General features: G+C 47.0%; 1 protein-coding gene across 9 annotated transcripts in view; it reads right to left on the bottom strand.

Annotated features, from left to right (window-relative positions):
* The window catches only part of LOC146863858 (uncharacterized), a 343,419-nt gene that overhangs the window by 313,712 nt on the left and 12,169 nt on the right, over nt 1-17,538 (bottom strand). For all 9 annotated transcript variants that reach the window (XR_014976576.1, XR_014976580.1, XR_014976577.1 and 6 more), the window contains one exon: nt 3,326-3,503. Coding sequence is in view for 4 of the 9 variants with exons in the window: in XM_085640690.1 (XP_085496816.1) it covers nt 3,326-3,503 (178 nt within the window). In the remaining 5 variants the exon portion in view is untranslated. The remainder of the gene's footprint in view (nt 1-3,325; nt 3,504-17,538) is intronic.

Genomic DNA, 17,538 nt, shown 5'->3' with positions numbered 1-17,538 from the left:
TCCCTGTAGTGCACACTCCTCAACACTCTGTCTCTCAATAAAAATGCCACAGAAATTTCGGATAGCTACATAACCGTTCACCGGACCTGCTCTTCCTGACCAAAACCTGGATGACTTTCTCGTCAGCGCCTGTCACAGCAATCACCCCCGGTTACAAGAATGCAAGACAGGACAGCAAAAACAGACCCGGAGGCAGAATCACTATCATCTTCAAAGAATCCGTCCACTGCTCTACCACGTTCAAAGGCATCACAAGCAACATGGAGCACTTGACCTTCAAACTCCTCATCACATCGAACTACACCCTGAGCCGCACCCTCGCCTACCACCCTTCCAGACCACACACCAACTTTGGAACCATTATCGCTGACTTTGTCGCCCCCTGATCCTCAACCCCAGCACCTTCATCCCAATTGGCAACCATAAGTATCACCTGGAGAACCTCACCAATCCCAACACAACCAACCTCCTCAAGGACCTGTCCCACTTCTGACACACCCAGCGAGTGAAAGGCCCCACACATGCTACCGGACACCTTCTGGCCTCCTTCTTCACCAGCTTCTGCAATATCACAGCAGACAAAGCCACACGATTACACCATCATCAACTTCAGCATACTGATCTCACACTACCACAGAAATGCCATCAACAAATTTTTAATACAGAACTAGAACAAGATTTCAGCATCATGGTCTTCCAAACTCCCAGAACACCAGCACAACATCGACACAACAACCTCCCCGAATCCATCCCCTCTTTCAATGCCTGGATCACTGTTTGCTCAGAGACTCTGATTCTTCTCAAAGCCAACAAAGCCACTAAAACCAGCCCACAAGCATGCTGGTACACAGAAGAGCTCAGGCTCACTGAACACCACTGCAAGAACTTCAACGTAATGGAGGCAAAGCCAGAATAATACCTTGAAGTGCACCTACGAATCCTCTTCAGATTCTACCATCAGCAAGTCAGAGCCACTGCCGTGATCCTGAACAACCCAATCATCACAGCCACCAATGCTGTAAACATGCCACAGTACTCCCGCTTTTCAAGATACCTTCAGGTGACCCAAAGACCATAGCTAATTACTGGCCTATCTCCCTGTTACCTTACCTGTCAAAAGTCATAGAAAAGATCATAAACAAAGGCTTAGCAACCCTACTTTCTGACAACCACATCCTTGACACCACTCTGTCTTGACTCAGGCCCAACCACAGAACAGAGACTCCCATCATCCCCGCCATGAACGACATGCAGATGATCATAGACAGCGGTGAAACAGCGAACCACATACTTTTGGATTTTTCCTGAGCCTTTGACGCTGTCTCCCACCCATTCTTATCCAACAACTGCACGAAGCAGACAACCAAGGTAGCATACTTCACTGGATTTGCTTCTTCCTGATAGGCCGCACACTGTCGGTCAGCCTGACCCCCTTTACCTCGGAGGCCGTTAATGTCGTCTGCGGAGTTCCACAAGAATCCTCACTCAAGCCCACTCTGTTTAACTCTTAAATGAGTTCACTCGCCACTATCATCTCTGCCCATGGAATCAACATCATATCCTATGCTGATGACACCCAGCTCATATTCTCCCGCTCCGATAGACACTAAACACCTGGACCAATTTCTCCTCCTGTATGACCAAAGTCACCAGATAAATGAAAATCATCTGCCTCTAGCTCAACACGGACAAGTTGGAAGGAGTAATCTTTTGCAAAGACACATTACTCTGGGACTCTATCTAGTGGCCTACCAAACTTGGACCCACACCCCTACAGGAAACCCATATAAGGAACATGACAATAGTAATCGGCAGGCAACTCATCTTGAAAGGCCAAGTGAAAGCAGTTTTGGTCTCCTGCTTCAGCGCAATCAAGATGCTTATGGTAATCTTCAAATTTAACCATACCAGCAAGAGGTCAGAATAAAACTTTTGTTCCTACGTAGCCAGGTATTTTTAACTCTAGATAGGACCCTCCCACTCTTATACCACCTAACTCTTCATAGTATTTGACTAAAAGTGCCCCCACGTCTCTGTTGGTCGCAGCATGGCCCATTCTGAAGCGGGTTGGGAAGAATCTGATGATGAAGCATGCCACCAAGGGAAATCTTGGTGGGTGAAAATTATTTTAAGAAAACGTTCTGTTTTTTAGAGTAGAGTGGAAAGATAGTCCAAACAGCGCAGACAGACTATATTTGTTTGATAAAGTAAACATAGGAGGCAGAGTCCTCTGTTTCCTGACCTCTGTCTCCCCTTTCCTGATTTGTATTGTCAATGTTGAACAACCTTCTGCAAAAACAAACGCTACATTGGCCAGCCCATCATGATGATGTATGCATGCATGTGTCACCTCGCATGTGCACGTATGTGTTGACACTCACCAGCCATTTTTTGGGCTTTTAATTTACAATTAAAAGATGGCAAACATCCATCCAGGACCCGCAAATTAAAATATAACAGTGTATGAAAGTGCATTAGCAAGTTGAGAAACGAACGACCTGGTAGCAAATTGTAGCTGCCGAGCCTTTTAGAAAAGAGGGGTGGAGAAGCAACGGAATGTCAATAGAGCAATAAGGAGCAGCAGGGGAGAAGCACGTGAGATCAGGTGTGTTACAAATGAAGATAAGCTGAAGACAGCTGAATAGGATAGGAGAGGGGTGGTGTGTGGGGAAGCCCCTGATGGGCTCAGTGTGCAACACAGAGGACACAGTGATGTGAGCTGGGAGCAGCACACATGCGAGAGAGCAGGAAAACACATGCACTTCCATGGAATGTTGAATGGAAAAGTAAAAAGTAGTTCCTTGAATCCAAGCAGTAGTTTGTGCTGCCAGTGAAGGCACAAACACAAGAGGAGGAAGGAAAGCCATTAAATAGGAAGCAAGCAAGAAAATAAGGTTGACAAAAAAGCCAAACAATCATAAGCCATAAGATAACCCAAAGCCCACGATACGCATCGACATTGTACACAATAGGTCTTTCGATAACAGTTGGAGCTGTCTATAGGTGAAACCTAAGGCTGATGGGGGCTGGGGGGATGAATCTGTTAACAAAATAATGTCCATAACAAACGAAATACTTGAGTCTGCATCTCATTCATAGATAGTAATCAATGACAGGCACAAATAACCAGCTCTTAAAACCATCAAAGCTAAAAACAGGGCAACCATTTAAAAGATCAGCCCTCAGTGTGAGTTAAGTAAAAAGTGTTGCAAAGAAGCCTGCAGGGGCTTGCAAGCAGCAGCATAAAGGAAGCATTTTGTGTCCCAGGTACTCTTAATTGACATCCTTGGGTTCAACAAATTAAAAGTCAACATGTATGTGTTACCTGCGGGCTTCGGTCCCGGGCGGTCGTCTGGTAGTTGGTTCGATGGTTTTTGTGGAGCTGCGTTAACTTTTTCCAGGCTGCAGTCAATGGGTTTCTTTGTCATTTTTGGCTGATCACATACTTGTGCCAAATAGCCCTGTTGAGCGAGCATGGATGATGCATTGTTGTCCTTGGGCTTCTGTAAAAAACGGGTTATAAATTATCGGATTCCTTTAATAACATTGATAATTACTTACAAAAATCTGCTACTATTGATTGAATTGGCAAGCAATTTAGAAGTGTGGTATCCAAGTGTGTAAAGGACAAGCAGGATTTCTTGGGGCAGTCTTTGTAGTCAGTCTAGCTTCAAGGTGATAGCGAATACCTCAACACATATACATGTAATTTACACATAAAACATATATAATGTAAGAGGCACTATCCACTATGTATCTTAAATGCAATAATCAGCAATAATCTAATATAGTTAATGAGAATGGACTGAAGTGCCTTTTTAATATATATTTAAAACTACTGCGAGAGGCAAGGGCATCAATTTGTGGAAGTTATTAATCGAGAAATGTGTTACGTTGTACAGCCTTAGTCGGTCTCCTCTCAGAAATAAAAATGTTGGGATCTGCTGCAGGGAGTGATATATTTGGCTGTTGAATCTGAAAACAATTAGACAGATAGTGTAGAAGACGCAAGTCCAGGGCAGAGTTCCAGGCGACAAAACCACTCTCATTTGTTATTACATGTCTCTTTTTGAGCCATTATTGGTCAGCCGGATCGACTCTCTGGACCTATAGTGATGTATTCAAATGAATGCACTGCATGCAGCTGTACTTTGGACAGCTCGAAATTCGACATCAGGCAATAACTTAAAATGAAGTAGACTGCCTTGAAACAGCTAAATACATTAATCAATAGAATGCGGTAGACAAAAGTCAAGCTAGGACCACATTCATAAAGATTAAAAAGTGGGTAACTTGCTGGCTTGAATACCGCTGTCATTTGTGACTCAGCTGTAATGTCAGAGTAAAAAAGGTATCTATGTTGAGTAAAGTTACATGGCTCTACACAGAGTTAGGGGCTGATTAACAGATGGGACTATGGCTTTTACTCCGTCAGAGCGACGGAGTAACAGAAATCCAAATTTAGTTGTGTCTGCAGCCTCAGCTGACCTCTCTTACATTGGGGGGTCCCCCATCACAAAGGCTCCTGTCAATGCATTGAAAGTGTGCCGGGCCACTCCATCTACATGAAGGGGCTGTTCGGCACATTTTCAATATTCTTTTTTAATTTTCAAAAACAAAATCCGATTGCCGGATTTTCTTTTTTTAAATAAAAATAAATGGAATGACCCCCTTGCCAAGGGAGTTTTCTCCCATGGTGAGGGGTCATTAAAGTGTTAATAGTTTCACTCACTTCCACATTTTAGTTTTGTGTGAAGTAAAAACTGGTCGTTTGTCCAATCACTCTACATAAGGCGGGTGGACAAAGTGCCAAAACTCCAACAGGTCTTACTCTGTTGGGCCATCAGAGGAGTATGTCAGCAGTGGAAACAGAGTAGCCTCCATCCCTGACCTACTCAAGTTCCACCCGATACCTAAATGAGGTGCCAAAACTTCAGTTTGGCAGAGAGGGTACGCCGTCGTCATTGCGATGGAGTACTCTCTCTGCCAAACTCTAAACCAGGCTCTTAGAGAGATAGCATTGTTGTCTGTCTCAGTTATCTGTTTTGATTGGCTTGCCTCCCTATTATTTTGAGTGCCCCACCCAGTGAATTTCTGTTTGACAGTATTCCAATGAGATGAGTTGCATCTTCCCACTATATGCTTGCACAGACTCTTTTTTAATTTGTATATTTAGTTCTCCATCACAGTGCATCTGTTTTCTTGCTCTTCCTCTTGCTTTTTTCTCTGCATCCTCCACCCGCCCCCAGTTTTCATTCCTTTCCCTCCGTGCTCCACCCAGCTCCTCATATTATATTTTTGAAATGTTATTTATTTGTTTATTTTACAAGGGCCTGCCAGCTGTAAAGTGGTGTCAGCCACTCACTTCTCTTTTTTACACTTCGCTGGATTCAAAAAGCATTGCCAAAGAGGGCCAGAGCTGGGAACCAAAAGCAGCTCTGGCAAACATGCTCACAACAGACCCGCTTCTTTCCTCTCCTTGTGCTATCTCTCTCTGACCAGCAAAACATTATATCTCTATTCTTCTCTCTGCTCTATCTCTTCTCCCTCCCTGATCCCCTTCTCTCTTCCTTCCTGGCACTTCCTGACAGAGTCACCAGAGAAGTGGTCTTGTACTTTTAAAACCAGCCTCCAAAGGCTCCTGCCCACCGGCCTAATGCCTAGTGGAATAAAAGACCTGCCTGGCCCTGTTGCCAAAAGTAATAGTTCAACCTTTAGAAGTCAAGACCTATTGGCTTTGACATGCTTGTAATACCATGGCGCTGTAGCCAAACAAGCAAATCATTTTACAAATTGTGTTCAACTCTAGCATTTTTTATTCCAATTGGACGCAGTGGCATAATACAGAATGACAAGGTTCACTGCCACAAGGTTGTGAGGGGCTGCAGTACTTCCAGCCGCTTACGATGTAACTGTCCAATACAATCACCTACAACTGATTACGGCCTTTCAACAGAAGCTAAGACTTCATATGGATTACCATATGCCAGATCATATGTGGAAAAGCTAACACATATGCCATCTTTCATGGAACTTCTTTGAGATATTAATACACACAAGGAGCAGACACTGAGGATCCATTAGTGGGCACCCTCTTAGTCGGTGGAGAGAAATGTTAATATGGTTTCTCATCATAGATCATGGTGTATGGGTGAGTAGAACATAATTATATAAGAGGTACCGGTTTATTATTTCTGTTGGTTTTTTTTACATTTCTTTTTGTTTACTTTGTTTATTTCGAACTAGTCAATCAATAAACAGTCATAAAAAGCACCACTCTAATAGTTAGATACATAGTGGCAGATGAAAAACAGTTAATGCCCTAACTTAAAACAACTAATCCACACTCAGGCTCATTAAAGATACTAGCATAAAAAGTCCACAGAATCCTTCGAGTCAACCATAGCATACATACTGCCACTGCCATTGCTAATTAAATGTAAGTTAATATAATAACTTAAGGCAGCTAGATTAAAATAAAAAACATCTTAAGGCTTATTAAGCACATTAAGAAGCGAAATCCGCAAAATCCTTCAATTCATAAAATCACTTTAAAATAGATAAAAACAGCGGCAACGATCCATTAAGAGTGAGGTAAAGTGCAAAGAGACACGACAAAGCTATATAAGAGTTGTGCCGATTAACGAAGACTGCTAAGATGGTATCGTTGCTTACTATGGGTAGTGCGGTTGCAATAGGCCAAGCAGCATGTTGAAATTTCATAACCGCAATAACAATCAATTCTCTTGTATCAGTGCGTAGTATGCGTAAAGCAGGGATGAATTGGGGGAATCCAGAGAGCCTACAAATAGGTATAAGCCATGTTTTACGAGGATGTGCATAGGCGGGACAGGAAAAAGCAAAGTGATGCAAGGTTTCATCGATTGTGCTGCAGGAGCGGCACTTTTTTTATATCAATTTGCTAGTTTCTCTAAGTGCACAATTGGCAGATTTAAAAAAGCCTCACAAAGGGGGCTAGGAGTGAGGTGGACTGGATTGGGGTGAGGTGGATTAAATTGGATTGGAGTGGGGTGGATTGTTTTGGATAGGAGTGGGGCAGATTGTTATGGATTGGATTGGGGCAGATTGGAGTGGGGGCATATTGGAGTGGGGCAAAGTGAAGAGGGGCAGATTGGTTTGAATTGGAGTGGGGCACATTTTTGGGGATTGAATTGGAGCAGTGTATTTCGGACTGGAATGGGGCAGATTGTTTTGGATTGGTGTGGGGCAGATTGTTTTGGATTGGAGTGGGTGAATTAGACTGGAGTGGGGTGGATTGGAGCGGGAGTGAGGTGGATTGGATTGGGGTGAGGTGAGGTGATAGGATTGGAGTAGGGTAGATTGGATTGGGCTGGATTGTGGTGAATTGGATTGGTGTGGGTGGATTGGAGTGGCATGGATTGGAGTGGGGTGAATTGGGATGGAGTGGGTGGATTAGGCTGAAGTGGATTGGATTGGAGTGGGGCAGATTGGAGTGGGGCAGAGTGGAGTGGGGAAATTGGAGTGAGGGGATTAGAGTGGGGGAATTGGAGTTTACCAGATTGATTTGATTTGAGTTGAGTGGGGCAGATTGGTGTGGGCAAAATGTGGGGCAGATTAAAGTCGATTAGAGTGGGGCAGACTTATTTGGATTGGAATGGGGTGGATTCGAGTGGAGCAGACTGGAGTGGGACAGCTTGTTCTGGATTGGATAATCTTGTGCTTTGACTATGGAAACTCACTTTACATGGGCGCGCTTAAATATGCGACAAAGAGACTACAGGTAGTACAAAATGCGGCAGCAAGACTCCTTCTAAAAATCCCCAAACGCATCTCGACTAAAGAAGCACTGAAACAGCTACACTGGCTCCCTATTGAAACAAGAATAAAGTTTAAGTCCCTATGCCTGGCATATAGGGCTGTTAACAAAAAAAGGTCCAATAAAACTGAGGCAAATGATGTCCAGGTATATCCCAACCAGGCATCTAAGATTAGCCCAGCAACAGCCTCGTAGGATAATGAGAGCGAAATGAGCCAGGTGGGGTGGGGGGGGGGTTGGCAGATCATTTGCCCACCTGTTACCAAAGATGTGGAATGCCATCCCATATAAAATAAGAATTCTACCCAACAAAACCGTTCTCAAAACTTTGATGTTTCCCTAGTAGACGCCCTATGGATAAGAGCTTGTAAACAGTACTCTTTAGCGCTGGGAAGACCTCGGGCAGCAATGCGCTCTACAAATTCTTAAACATAAACATAACATAAACATTGGAGTGGGGCAGGTTGGAGTGGGAAGGATTAGAGTGAGGCAGATTGTTTAGGATTGGAATGGGGTGCATGAGTGGGCGGATTGTTTTGGATTGGAGTGGGGCAGATTGTTTTGGATTGGAGTGGGACAGATAGTTTTGGATTAGAGTGGGGCAGATTGGAGTAGGGCAGATTGTTTTAGTTTGGAGTTGGGCAGATTGTTTTAGAGTGGAGCAGATTTTTGTTTTAGATTGGGGTGGGGTAGATTGTTTTGGACTGGAGTGGGGCTGATTGGAGTGTAGAAAATTGAAGTGGGGCAGATTGTTTAGTTTAAAGTGGAGCAGATTATTTTGGTTTGCAGTGAGGCAGACTGGAGTGGGGTGGGTTGGGAGGAATGGAGTGTGATGGATTAGAGTGGACTGGATTGGGGTGAGTGGTTTGGATTGGAGTGGGATGGATTGGATTGGTCTGCGGTGGATTGGATTGAGTGGGAATGATTGGTGTGAGGTGAGGTGGGGTGGATTGGATTGGAGTAGGGCATATTGGAGTTGGGTGGATTGGGGTATACTGCACAATTGTGTGTTAAACCATCATTTCAGAAATTATACACAAGAAAGAAACAATTGCTTTGTAGTAAAATGATCCTCACCTTTTGAGAACAGCACCCACAATCAAACACAAAAGAAACAATGAGTGCAAAGTGAGAAAAGCAGACTTGGCAAAATAAAAAAAGGTAACTATAGAAAATAAATCTTTGCAATTTTGTTTGTCTTGCTGGTCATGTTTTTTTGCCAGTCACACGCCTTCTGTTTGCAGGGCACTAAAAGTTTGAAAAAATTAAATAGTACCTCAATCATGTCAGGAGCAGCGGACGGGCACTGATTAAGTTGAATCAATCAGTGCTTGGTCCCTGCTCCACAGAGAGGAACAGTAATGATGTTAGGCCTGCCTTGACAAAATACGAGGCTGTAAAGAAGAATGCCATGCAAGCCAACAAATGGTAAGCAATGGGTGGGCTCCAAGGTCTTTTCTGTACACGAGAGTGTCTCGTAAGCAAGTCGCATGCACTAAGACATGCTTTTGCAGGCTCAGCCCTAACAGGCGTTGGCAAAACAATGCATCTGTCTTTACTGGAGGGACACAAGAAGATACTGGCATGCAGCAATGCTTAAGTAAGGTTGTACAGATCACATACCACTAAAAACACCTTCTTGTGATATCCAGTTGTAAATTATCATTAAATCCATGATGTATGCAAAAGCATCGACAAGTGAACATCAGAACTCATAGTGATCTAGATGGCTCTTTGGGACATATTTACAAAAAAGTTACGAAGTGCAGCATTAGCCTTCGCCACTTCTGAAATGCAGGAATGCACCGTATTTACAACAATACTGTGCAGGCCTACGTTTCCCCATGTGCTGGTGCTAATTTCAGATGCCCAGCGCCAACACAGGCTCCCTTGCACCATAGTGCAAGGGTGTCTGCGTTGTGGGGAATAATTGTTTATGTGCAGGAAGGTGTTCCTTCCTGCACATAGACAGTCTTAAATTGCGATTTGTAACTTCTATGTGAAGTTGCAACTTGTCATTTTTGAAATGATTTTTTATGTGAAGGAAGGTACACCTTCATGCACATAAACAATCATGCATGGCGTTTTGCTGTTTTTATGTGTGCTGCACAATGCAGCACACAGGGAAACAGCAAAAACGAGAAGAAATGAAGCATTTCTCCTCGGTGCGCTCGGTTAAGACCAGGTTTTTCCTGGTCTTCATTTTGACGCTGCCCCATATTTTCGCCACTCTTGTAAGTATGGGGCAGCTTTACAATCAATGGATGTTACGGCGGAACGCCCACCACAACACCCATTGCCCACTTCTTTCATGCTAAGTATAGTGTGAAAGGGTGGCTTATTTACAAGTCAGCGTTAAGCCACGTTTAGTGGCTTAACGCTGCCTTGTAAATATGGCGAAGCCCGAATCGCCACCACAACGTTAAAAAGTTACGTTCTAGTGGCGATAGGGTCTTGTAAAATATGCCCCTTTGTTGCTTGTGCTTACATATTAGAGGGTCCAAAAGGTATTAAAGATGTCAACCACTGCAGAGGTCAACTGTTCTCTACCAAGTCCTGCATCACTAGCAATAGAATGTTCCTTCGGCTGATGATGTCTGCTTGGGTTTTGAGATCTACTGTGACATAATACATCAACTGGTCCCTTTACAGACATTATTCAAAGAGTCCTTGGCAACCATTTCAGAAACAATGGCAATATTAACCACAGATACTGCCAAAGAACCGCTGACCAGGAACCAAAGAACAGGCCACACAGATTGGAGCACTCAAGGGGCTGTTTCACTGGCATGGTCTTTGCTAACACAGGATCCCAGAAACTATACAAATTAGTGAGTACCCTGAGAAGGTCCAAGCAGCGTGGTTTGCACCGGGTAATGTGGTTAGAGGTGAAGGGAGCCTATAGAGGAGTGTTGGCGTAGAGAGGGTAGAAAGCACTGTGGTGGGGAATCAAGAGGAGTCATCAAGTGCATCAAGTCAGGAGTATTCTGCAGTGATCTGGTTCTTATCCTCTCTTACACAGTGGGTCTTCTGACTCCCTAAGGCACGCACTTCTTGATTTTTCCATTTAAATAGCCTTCACTTGATGAATATGTTGTAGAGTAACAGGTTGACAGGTATCCATTTTTATTCAATGATCTTCCTCAATTTCCACGTAATACCCTCACGCTGCCCGGGGTGGGTCTCTTCCACAGGTTTGCCCCCATTCACCACGTGTTCACAAGACGCATGCCATAGGCAGCGGCTGAGTGCCTTGGACACAGGTTGGTAAAGCAACAGCGCCATTGTAAAGCAGGGAGCTAAAGCAGGGCAGGCAGGGTAGAAACCGACCTTGAATAGGGTGGAGGAAGGGAAGCCCTTCTGCCTGCTAATGCCTATCGCACTAGAGCCTGCCTGAGGCTGCAGGCAGCAAGCTAAAGGAAGCAAACGTGAGCAAATGCTTGCGCGTAAGGTGCACGACATGGTAAACAGAAGGTGAGGTGACGCAGCCATGGACAGGCACTGACTGTCAGTTCTAAACTGTAGATGCGCAGCTTAAGTGCTCTGTTCCTGAAGAGACCGACCATGGTGGAACTAATGGCCTAGCCTACATGACCCAGTGCTCCTGGCTGAGAGTAGTCTGCGCAGCTACATGTGGAGCAAGATCCATGCACCTGCTGAAGGTCCCAGCAGTGTCTGTGGGTCTCTATTTTGAGATTTGGGCGGCCATTTTAGCTGAGCCCATTCATTAACATGTGGCTGGAGGTGTGGGCCCTATGCCCACGATGATGTCCTTGCATATATTACAACTTAGCCAGCCAATTGGGCTGCAGCTGGTGTTGATACTAAGTGCCTGCTTGCACACCAAGGGGGGCGGTAAGTGGTGGTTGGAGAAGGCCTCCTTTTCTCCCCATACCCACCAATTCCTCGCATGGACTAGGCAGTGTGTAGCATGACCAGGCAGTGTGCCATCACTCGCCATGCCTGATTTCATAACAAGACCGGAGGCTACCATTATGCATATACTTTTATTTGCTGCCCCAACATGCGGCCCTTTAAAGAACATTGATACATCATAAACATATATAATGTTCGTGAAGAAGTATAACTAACCAGTGCACAGGGCTATCTTCCTCTTTTGTTAGCTGCTCACAACAAGATAAGTATACCATTCTGTTGACTTCCTTACTCTCTTTAATTAATGCTGTTATGCTATCAGTAACGTACAGATGAGCACAGGTATCGCTTATTATTTGTTCATACTGTGTGACTATTCGTAATCTCTATATTTTTTTATTATTGGAAATGTCTTTTCAACCGCTTTGTTTATAGGTTTATCACAGTCTTATACAGGCTTCTTACGAATTACAGGTTTGTTGCTCTTTTCATTCCCAGCCTTCCAATTTATGGTTGGCTTTAACGCGTTTTGACAATTTAAAGTACCCTTCAGGGTTAACCAATGTTGTTGTTCCCTGTATCTTGCCAATGCTCCCGTATTTTGTCAATGCTCCTAACTGAGCAATTATCCCTGTTGCGAGGTGAGGCGTGACTACATAGATGCCTCACCTCGTCTTTTTTCCACAAACACAGTCATTTTTATTCAAATAACTTACCAGCCTGCAACGCACCCGCTCTCCTGGCAAAGCATGTGGGGCCATATTATCATGGAACGGTGATAACATTATCGCCGCTTTAGCGGCAGGAAACTCACACCAGAACCTGGGCTTCTATGGGAATTCATAAGGGCATATAATCAAGCCCATTATCGCCGCTTTAGTGGCAGTTTCCTGCCGCTAAAGCGGCAATAATGTTACCACTGTTCCTTGATGATATGGCCCGTGGAATCTTCAGGCCAAGGTCTGACTCACACGGAGTTGCCGTCGGACATCAGTGGAGGAAGTCCTTCCTTTCTGCTGACGCCCCCCTTCTCCGGCATAGCCTCGGCAACAGCTTTCACCGAGCTGTAACGGCCCCGCTGGAAGAAACTGACACCAGAAGCGATTGGCTTCCTCTTAGGCTCTTATTTAAGCCTTTTTGGTTTCACTGCACCACCTTCTGGACATTTCCGGTACTGTCTTACTGATTATTTCCTGGATCCATTACAAAATTACAATAGCTTTCCCACCCTTTTAAAAACAAGCATTTACAATGCTAAAGGTCTCGCAACGGCGAATTTTGGAGCTATTGACACTGTAAATGGCAATGCCTTTAAAAAAATTTAAAGCCATTGTTATTTACAATACCAAAAGCAACACCTATTTTATTGCATAGCGCGTGTCCTTTACTGACCATATTTCGTAAGTAGACGAGACCTAAAAATGAATGTGTCCTTGTGTGTAACTCATGCTCATGAAAAGGCTCCAGTAACTTTGGGTTAGAGTTTGCGCTATATAAACCCTGCACACAAAAAAGAAAATACAGTGTAAACTGTATCAACTGTTAGTCTGTTACACTGGGGCCGGCTGCCTGCCCCACCTGCCGTGGCGCCCAGTAACGGTTTTGCTATATTTCACCCACCCCGGCTCCCAGTAATGCGCCGCACTTCTGAGGGGGCTTGGCTTCGACGCGAAGACTCCCTGTGCAACCAAAGTGCCAGGAAATAGAAAGCTGGGCGTTCATTAAGATGGTGGAAAGGGCGGACGTCACGGAAGCGGCACAGACTTCAGGGGCAGTGCGTAGGGCTCTGTCTAACCAGACAGATGTTTCTAGGAGGCTGGGTGAGGGGGTCGCAGGGCCTGGTTTGCTATTAGAGCATTTGGGCCGAGGGGTGGGGGTGTGGAAGGGGGTACAACCGGTAACGAAGATGAATGCCTGCCTCATTCCTTGGGGGCAGTGCTCAATCAATCAATCAATCAATCAGAGCATTTATATAGCGCACTACTCACCCGGAGGGTCTCAAGGCGCTTGGGGAGGGGGGGTCCGCTACTGCTCGAACAGCCAGGTCTTGAGCTGCTTCCTGAAGGCGAGGTGGTCTTGGGTCAGGCGGAGGTGGGTCGGGAGGGAGTTCCAGGTCTTGGCGGCCAGGTAGGAGAAGGACCTTCCTCCAGTGGTGGCTCTTCGGATGCGGGGGACGGCGGAGAGGGCGTGGTTAGTCGATCGAAGCTGGTGTGTGGGAGTGTAGAAGTTGAGGCGGCTGTTGAGGTATCTTGGGCCTTGGTTGTGTAGGGCTTTGTGTGTGTGGGTGAGGAGACGGAAGGTGATTCTTTTGTTGATCGGGAGCCAGTGCAGGTCTCTCAGGTGTCCGGAGATGTGGCTGCGTCGGGGGATGTCGAGGATGAGTCTTGCTGAGGCGTTCTGGATCCGCTGGAGTCTCCTCTGGAGTTTGGTGGTGGTTCCGGCGTAGAGGGAGTTGCCGTAGTCCAGTCGGCTGGTGACGAGGGCCTGGGTGACCGTCTTCCTGGTCTCGGTGGGGATCCACCGGAAGATCTTACGTAGCATGCGCAGGATGTTGAAGCATGACGAGGAGACGGCGTTGACTTGTCTGTTCATGGAAAGGGAAGAGTCCAGGATGAAGCCCAGGTTGCATGCGTGGTCTGTGGGTTTGGGTGCGCTGCCCAGGGTGGTGGGTCACCAGGAGTCGTCCCAGGCGGAGGGTGAAGAGCCCAGGATGAGGACTTCCGTCTTGTCTGAGTTCAGTTTCAGGCGGCTGTTCAACATCCACTCGGCTACGTCTGTCATCCCTTCGTGTAGGTTGGCTCTGGCGGTGGCGGGGTCGTTGGTGAGGGAGAGGATCAGCTGGGTGTCGTCGGCGTAGGAGATGATGTTGAGGTTGTGTTGGCGTGCGATGGCCGCGAGGGGGCTCATGTAGACGTTGAAGAGGGTGGGGCTGAGCGAGGAGCCTTGAGGAACGCCGCAGATGACTTCGGTGGCTTCTGATCTGAATGGGGGGAGGCGGACTCTCTGTGTCCTTCCGGCGAGGAAGGAGATGATCCATTCTAGTGCCTTTCCTTGGATTCCCACGTTGCTGAGGCGCTGCACTAGGGTGCGGTGGCAGACAGAGTCGAATGCCGCGGAGAGGTCCAGGAGGATGAGGGCCGCAGTTTCCCCGTTGTCGAGCAGGGCTCGGATGTCATCGGTGGCTGCGATGAGGGCGGTCTCGGTGCTGTGGTTGGCCCGGAAGCCGGACTGCGAGAGGTCGAGGGATCCGTTCGTCTCGAGGAAGGCGGCCAGCTGCTTGTTGACTGACTTCTCGATGACTTTGGCCGGGAATGGGAGGAGCGAGATGGGGCGGTAGTTTTTGAGTTCGGTGGGGTCCGCTGATGGTTTCTTCAGTAGAGCGCTGAGTTCGGCGTGCTTCCAGCTCTCTGGGAAGGTAGCGGTGTCGAAGGAGGTGTTGATGATGCCCCGCAGGTGGGGAGCGATGACGGCGTCTGCCTTGTTGAAGACGTGGTGAGGGCAGGGGTCGGTTGGGGATCCGGAGTGGAGTTCATCGTGCGGATGGTGTCTTCGGGGGTGATCGGGGTCCAGGCGCAGAGGGTGGTGGTGGGGGTCGTTGGTGTGGTTATAGGGTGCGTCGGTTGTGTGCTGAAGCTGTTGTGTATGTCTGCGATCTTGTTGTGGAAGTAGGAGGCGAGGGAGTTGCAGAGGTCTTGTGATGGGGTGATGTCATTGTTTCCGGCGTTGGGATTGGAGAGCTCTTTGACGATGTTGAAGAGTTCCTTGCTGTTGTGTGCGTTGTTGTCCAGTCGTTCCTTGAATGCGGTTTTCTTGGTGGTATGGATCAGTTGGTGGTGTTTTCGGGTTGCGAGCTTGAGGGTGGTCATGTTGTCTGGTGTGGGGTCTCTGCGCCAGGCTCGCTCGAGGGCACGGCAGTTCTTCCTGGAGCTCTTGAGTTCGTCGGTGAACCAAGGTGCTTTCTTACTGCCAGGTCTGCTGGGCGGGGTCCTCAGTGGGGCGAGGTCGTCTGCGCAGTTGCTGATCCATTTCGCGAGGTTGTTGGCGGCCTGGCTGGGGTTCGCAGAGCTGGCGGGGGGGTCTTGGCTCAGGGCTGCGGCGAGCTGGTCGGCTGTGATCTTGTTCCAGTTTCTACATGCGACCTGTTGCTGGTGGTGGTGGATCGTGTTCTTTTTGAAGCTGAAGTGGACGCAGCTGTGGTCTGTCCAGTGGAGTCCGGTGGCGTGGCTGAAGGTGATGTGCTTGCTGGATGAGAAGATGGGGTCGAGTGTGTGTCCGGCGTGGTGGGTGGGGGAGGTCACCAGCTGCTTGAGACCGAGGTTGTCGAGGTTGTCCAGCAGGGTGGTGGTGTTGCGGTCATTGTTGTTCTCCAGGTGAAAGTTGAGGTCCCCGAGGAGGATGTAGTCAGCGGAGGGGAGGGCGTGGGGGCTGATGAAGTCGGCGATGTCTTCGCTGAATTGTGTGCGCGGTCCCGGGGGTCTGTAGATGAGGGTGCCTCTGAGGGTGGTCTTGGGGTCGGTGTGGATCTGGAAGTGCAGGTGTTCGGCGGCAGTGAGGGTGTCGTCGGTGTTGGTCGTGATGCGGATGGTGTTCTTGTGGACGATGGCGATGCCTCCTCCAGCCTGGTTGTGCTGGGAATGAGACGTGGTCAGCAGGTGGCAGGAATACCCATCAACATGTAACACCGCTGGAGCCAGGGTCTGTGATGAAGGGGAGCAGAGGTGGCCTGCGGCTAGAGCTGGGCAACCAGGCGTACATCTCAGGCTTGGCTCAACGCCCATTGAGTCTGGATAAATCATGTGATCGCCCCATTCCTAACAAGGATCGCGGCACCGACGCTTTACTTTTAATGTTAAAAGTAAAGCGCGGGTGCCGCGGTTATACCAAAAGTAAAGAAATAGAAAAAAAATCTATTTTTGTTTACTTTTGGTATAATTGCGGCACCCGCGCTTTACTTTTAATGTTAAAAGTAAAGAGTGGGTGCCGCGATTATAGCAAAAGTAAAAAAATAGATGTTTTTTTCTATTTCTTTAATTTTGTTATAATCGCGCCACCCGCGCTTTACTTATAACATCAAAAGTAAAGCGCGGGTGCAGTAATTATACCAAAAGTAAAGAAAACAAGCGGCACTGAAAGCGATCACAACTAGTGGTGCGCACCACAGAGGAGCGGTGGGTGGAGGGAGCGCGGCAGCGACAGCAAGGCGAACGCACGCTGCTGCGCGTGCTGGCCACATTGTCCCGCCTTTGCCCAATCGCGTGCCATTTTTTTTTTTTTAAAAGCACGCGCAAGCCAATGCCAGACGGGGAAAGCAAATCCACACGCACGAGCGTATGGGTAGCTTTCTAAACCCCATACAAGAGGTCTCGCGCTGTGCGAGCAGTGTAGCGCACTGCAACGCTAGGCACAAGACCTAAAAACAAGCTGCTTAAGGCCTTCTAGCCATAATACATTTAATATAACACTATTTAATAGTCCAAATAAATAAATGGAGATGAATAACTCCCAGAATCAGGGAGAACCAGGCCTATTGGGGGACAACATAAAACATTTTTTTTAAAGAGGAGCTTAAAGCCTCCCTTAAAGAGGCAGTAGACTCTGCCTTGTCCAAAAGGAAGAGGGGATCACCCTCGGAGGATAATTTTTTTTCCCTCTCCCACCTGCCTCCCTAAAAAAAGGGGAAAAGTTGCTCATAAAAGCAAACACCTAATTAAAGCTCATGAACCAAATTATATTACTGGCAGCCCTCGCGCTAAAATAGATTCAAGGGCACGCTGCAGCACAAGAGAGCATGGTCACCTTAACGGGGCACAAAGAAAGGTTGCCCATGGCGGCACAGTAAGAACAAGTGAATTTATGGGCACAAT

The sequence above is a fragment of the Triturus cristatus genome, chromosome 2_1 (genome assembly GCF_964204655.1).
Source record: "Triturus cristatus chromosome 2_1, aTriCri1.1, whole genome shotgun sequence".
Lineage (NCBI taxonomy): Eukaryota > Metazoa > Chordata > Amphibia > Caudata > Salamandridae > Triturus > Triturus cristatus.
Note: the sequence above shows the minus strand (reverse complement) of the source record. Positions and strands in the feature narration are given on the sequence as shown.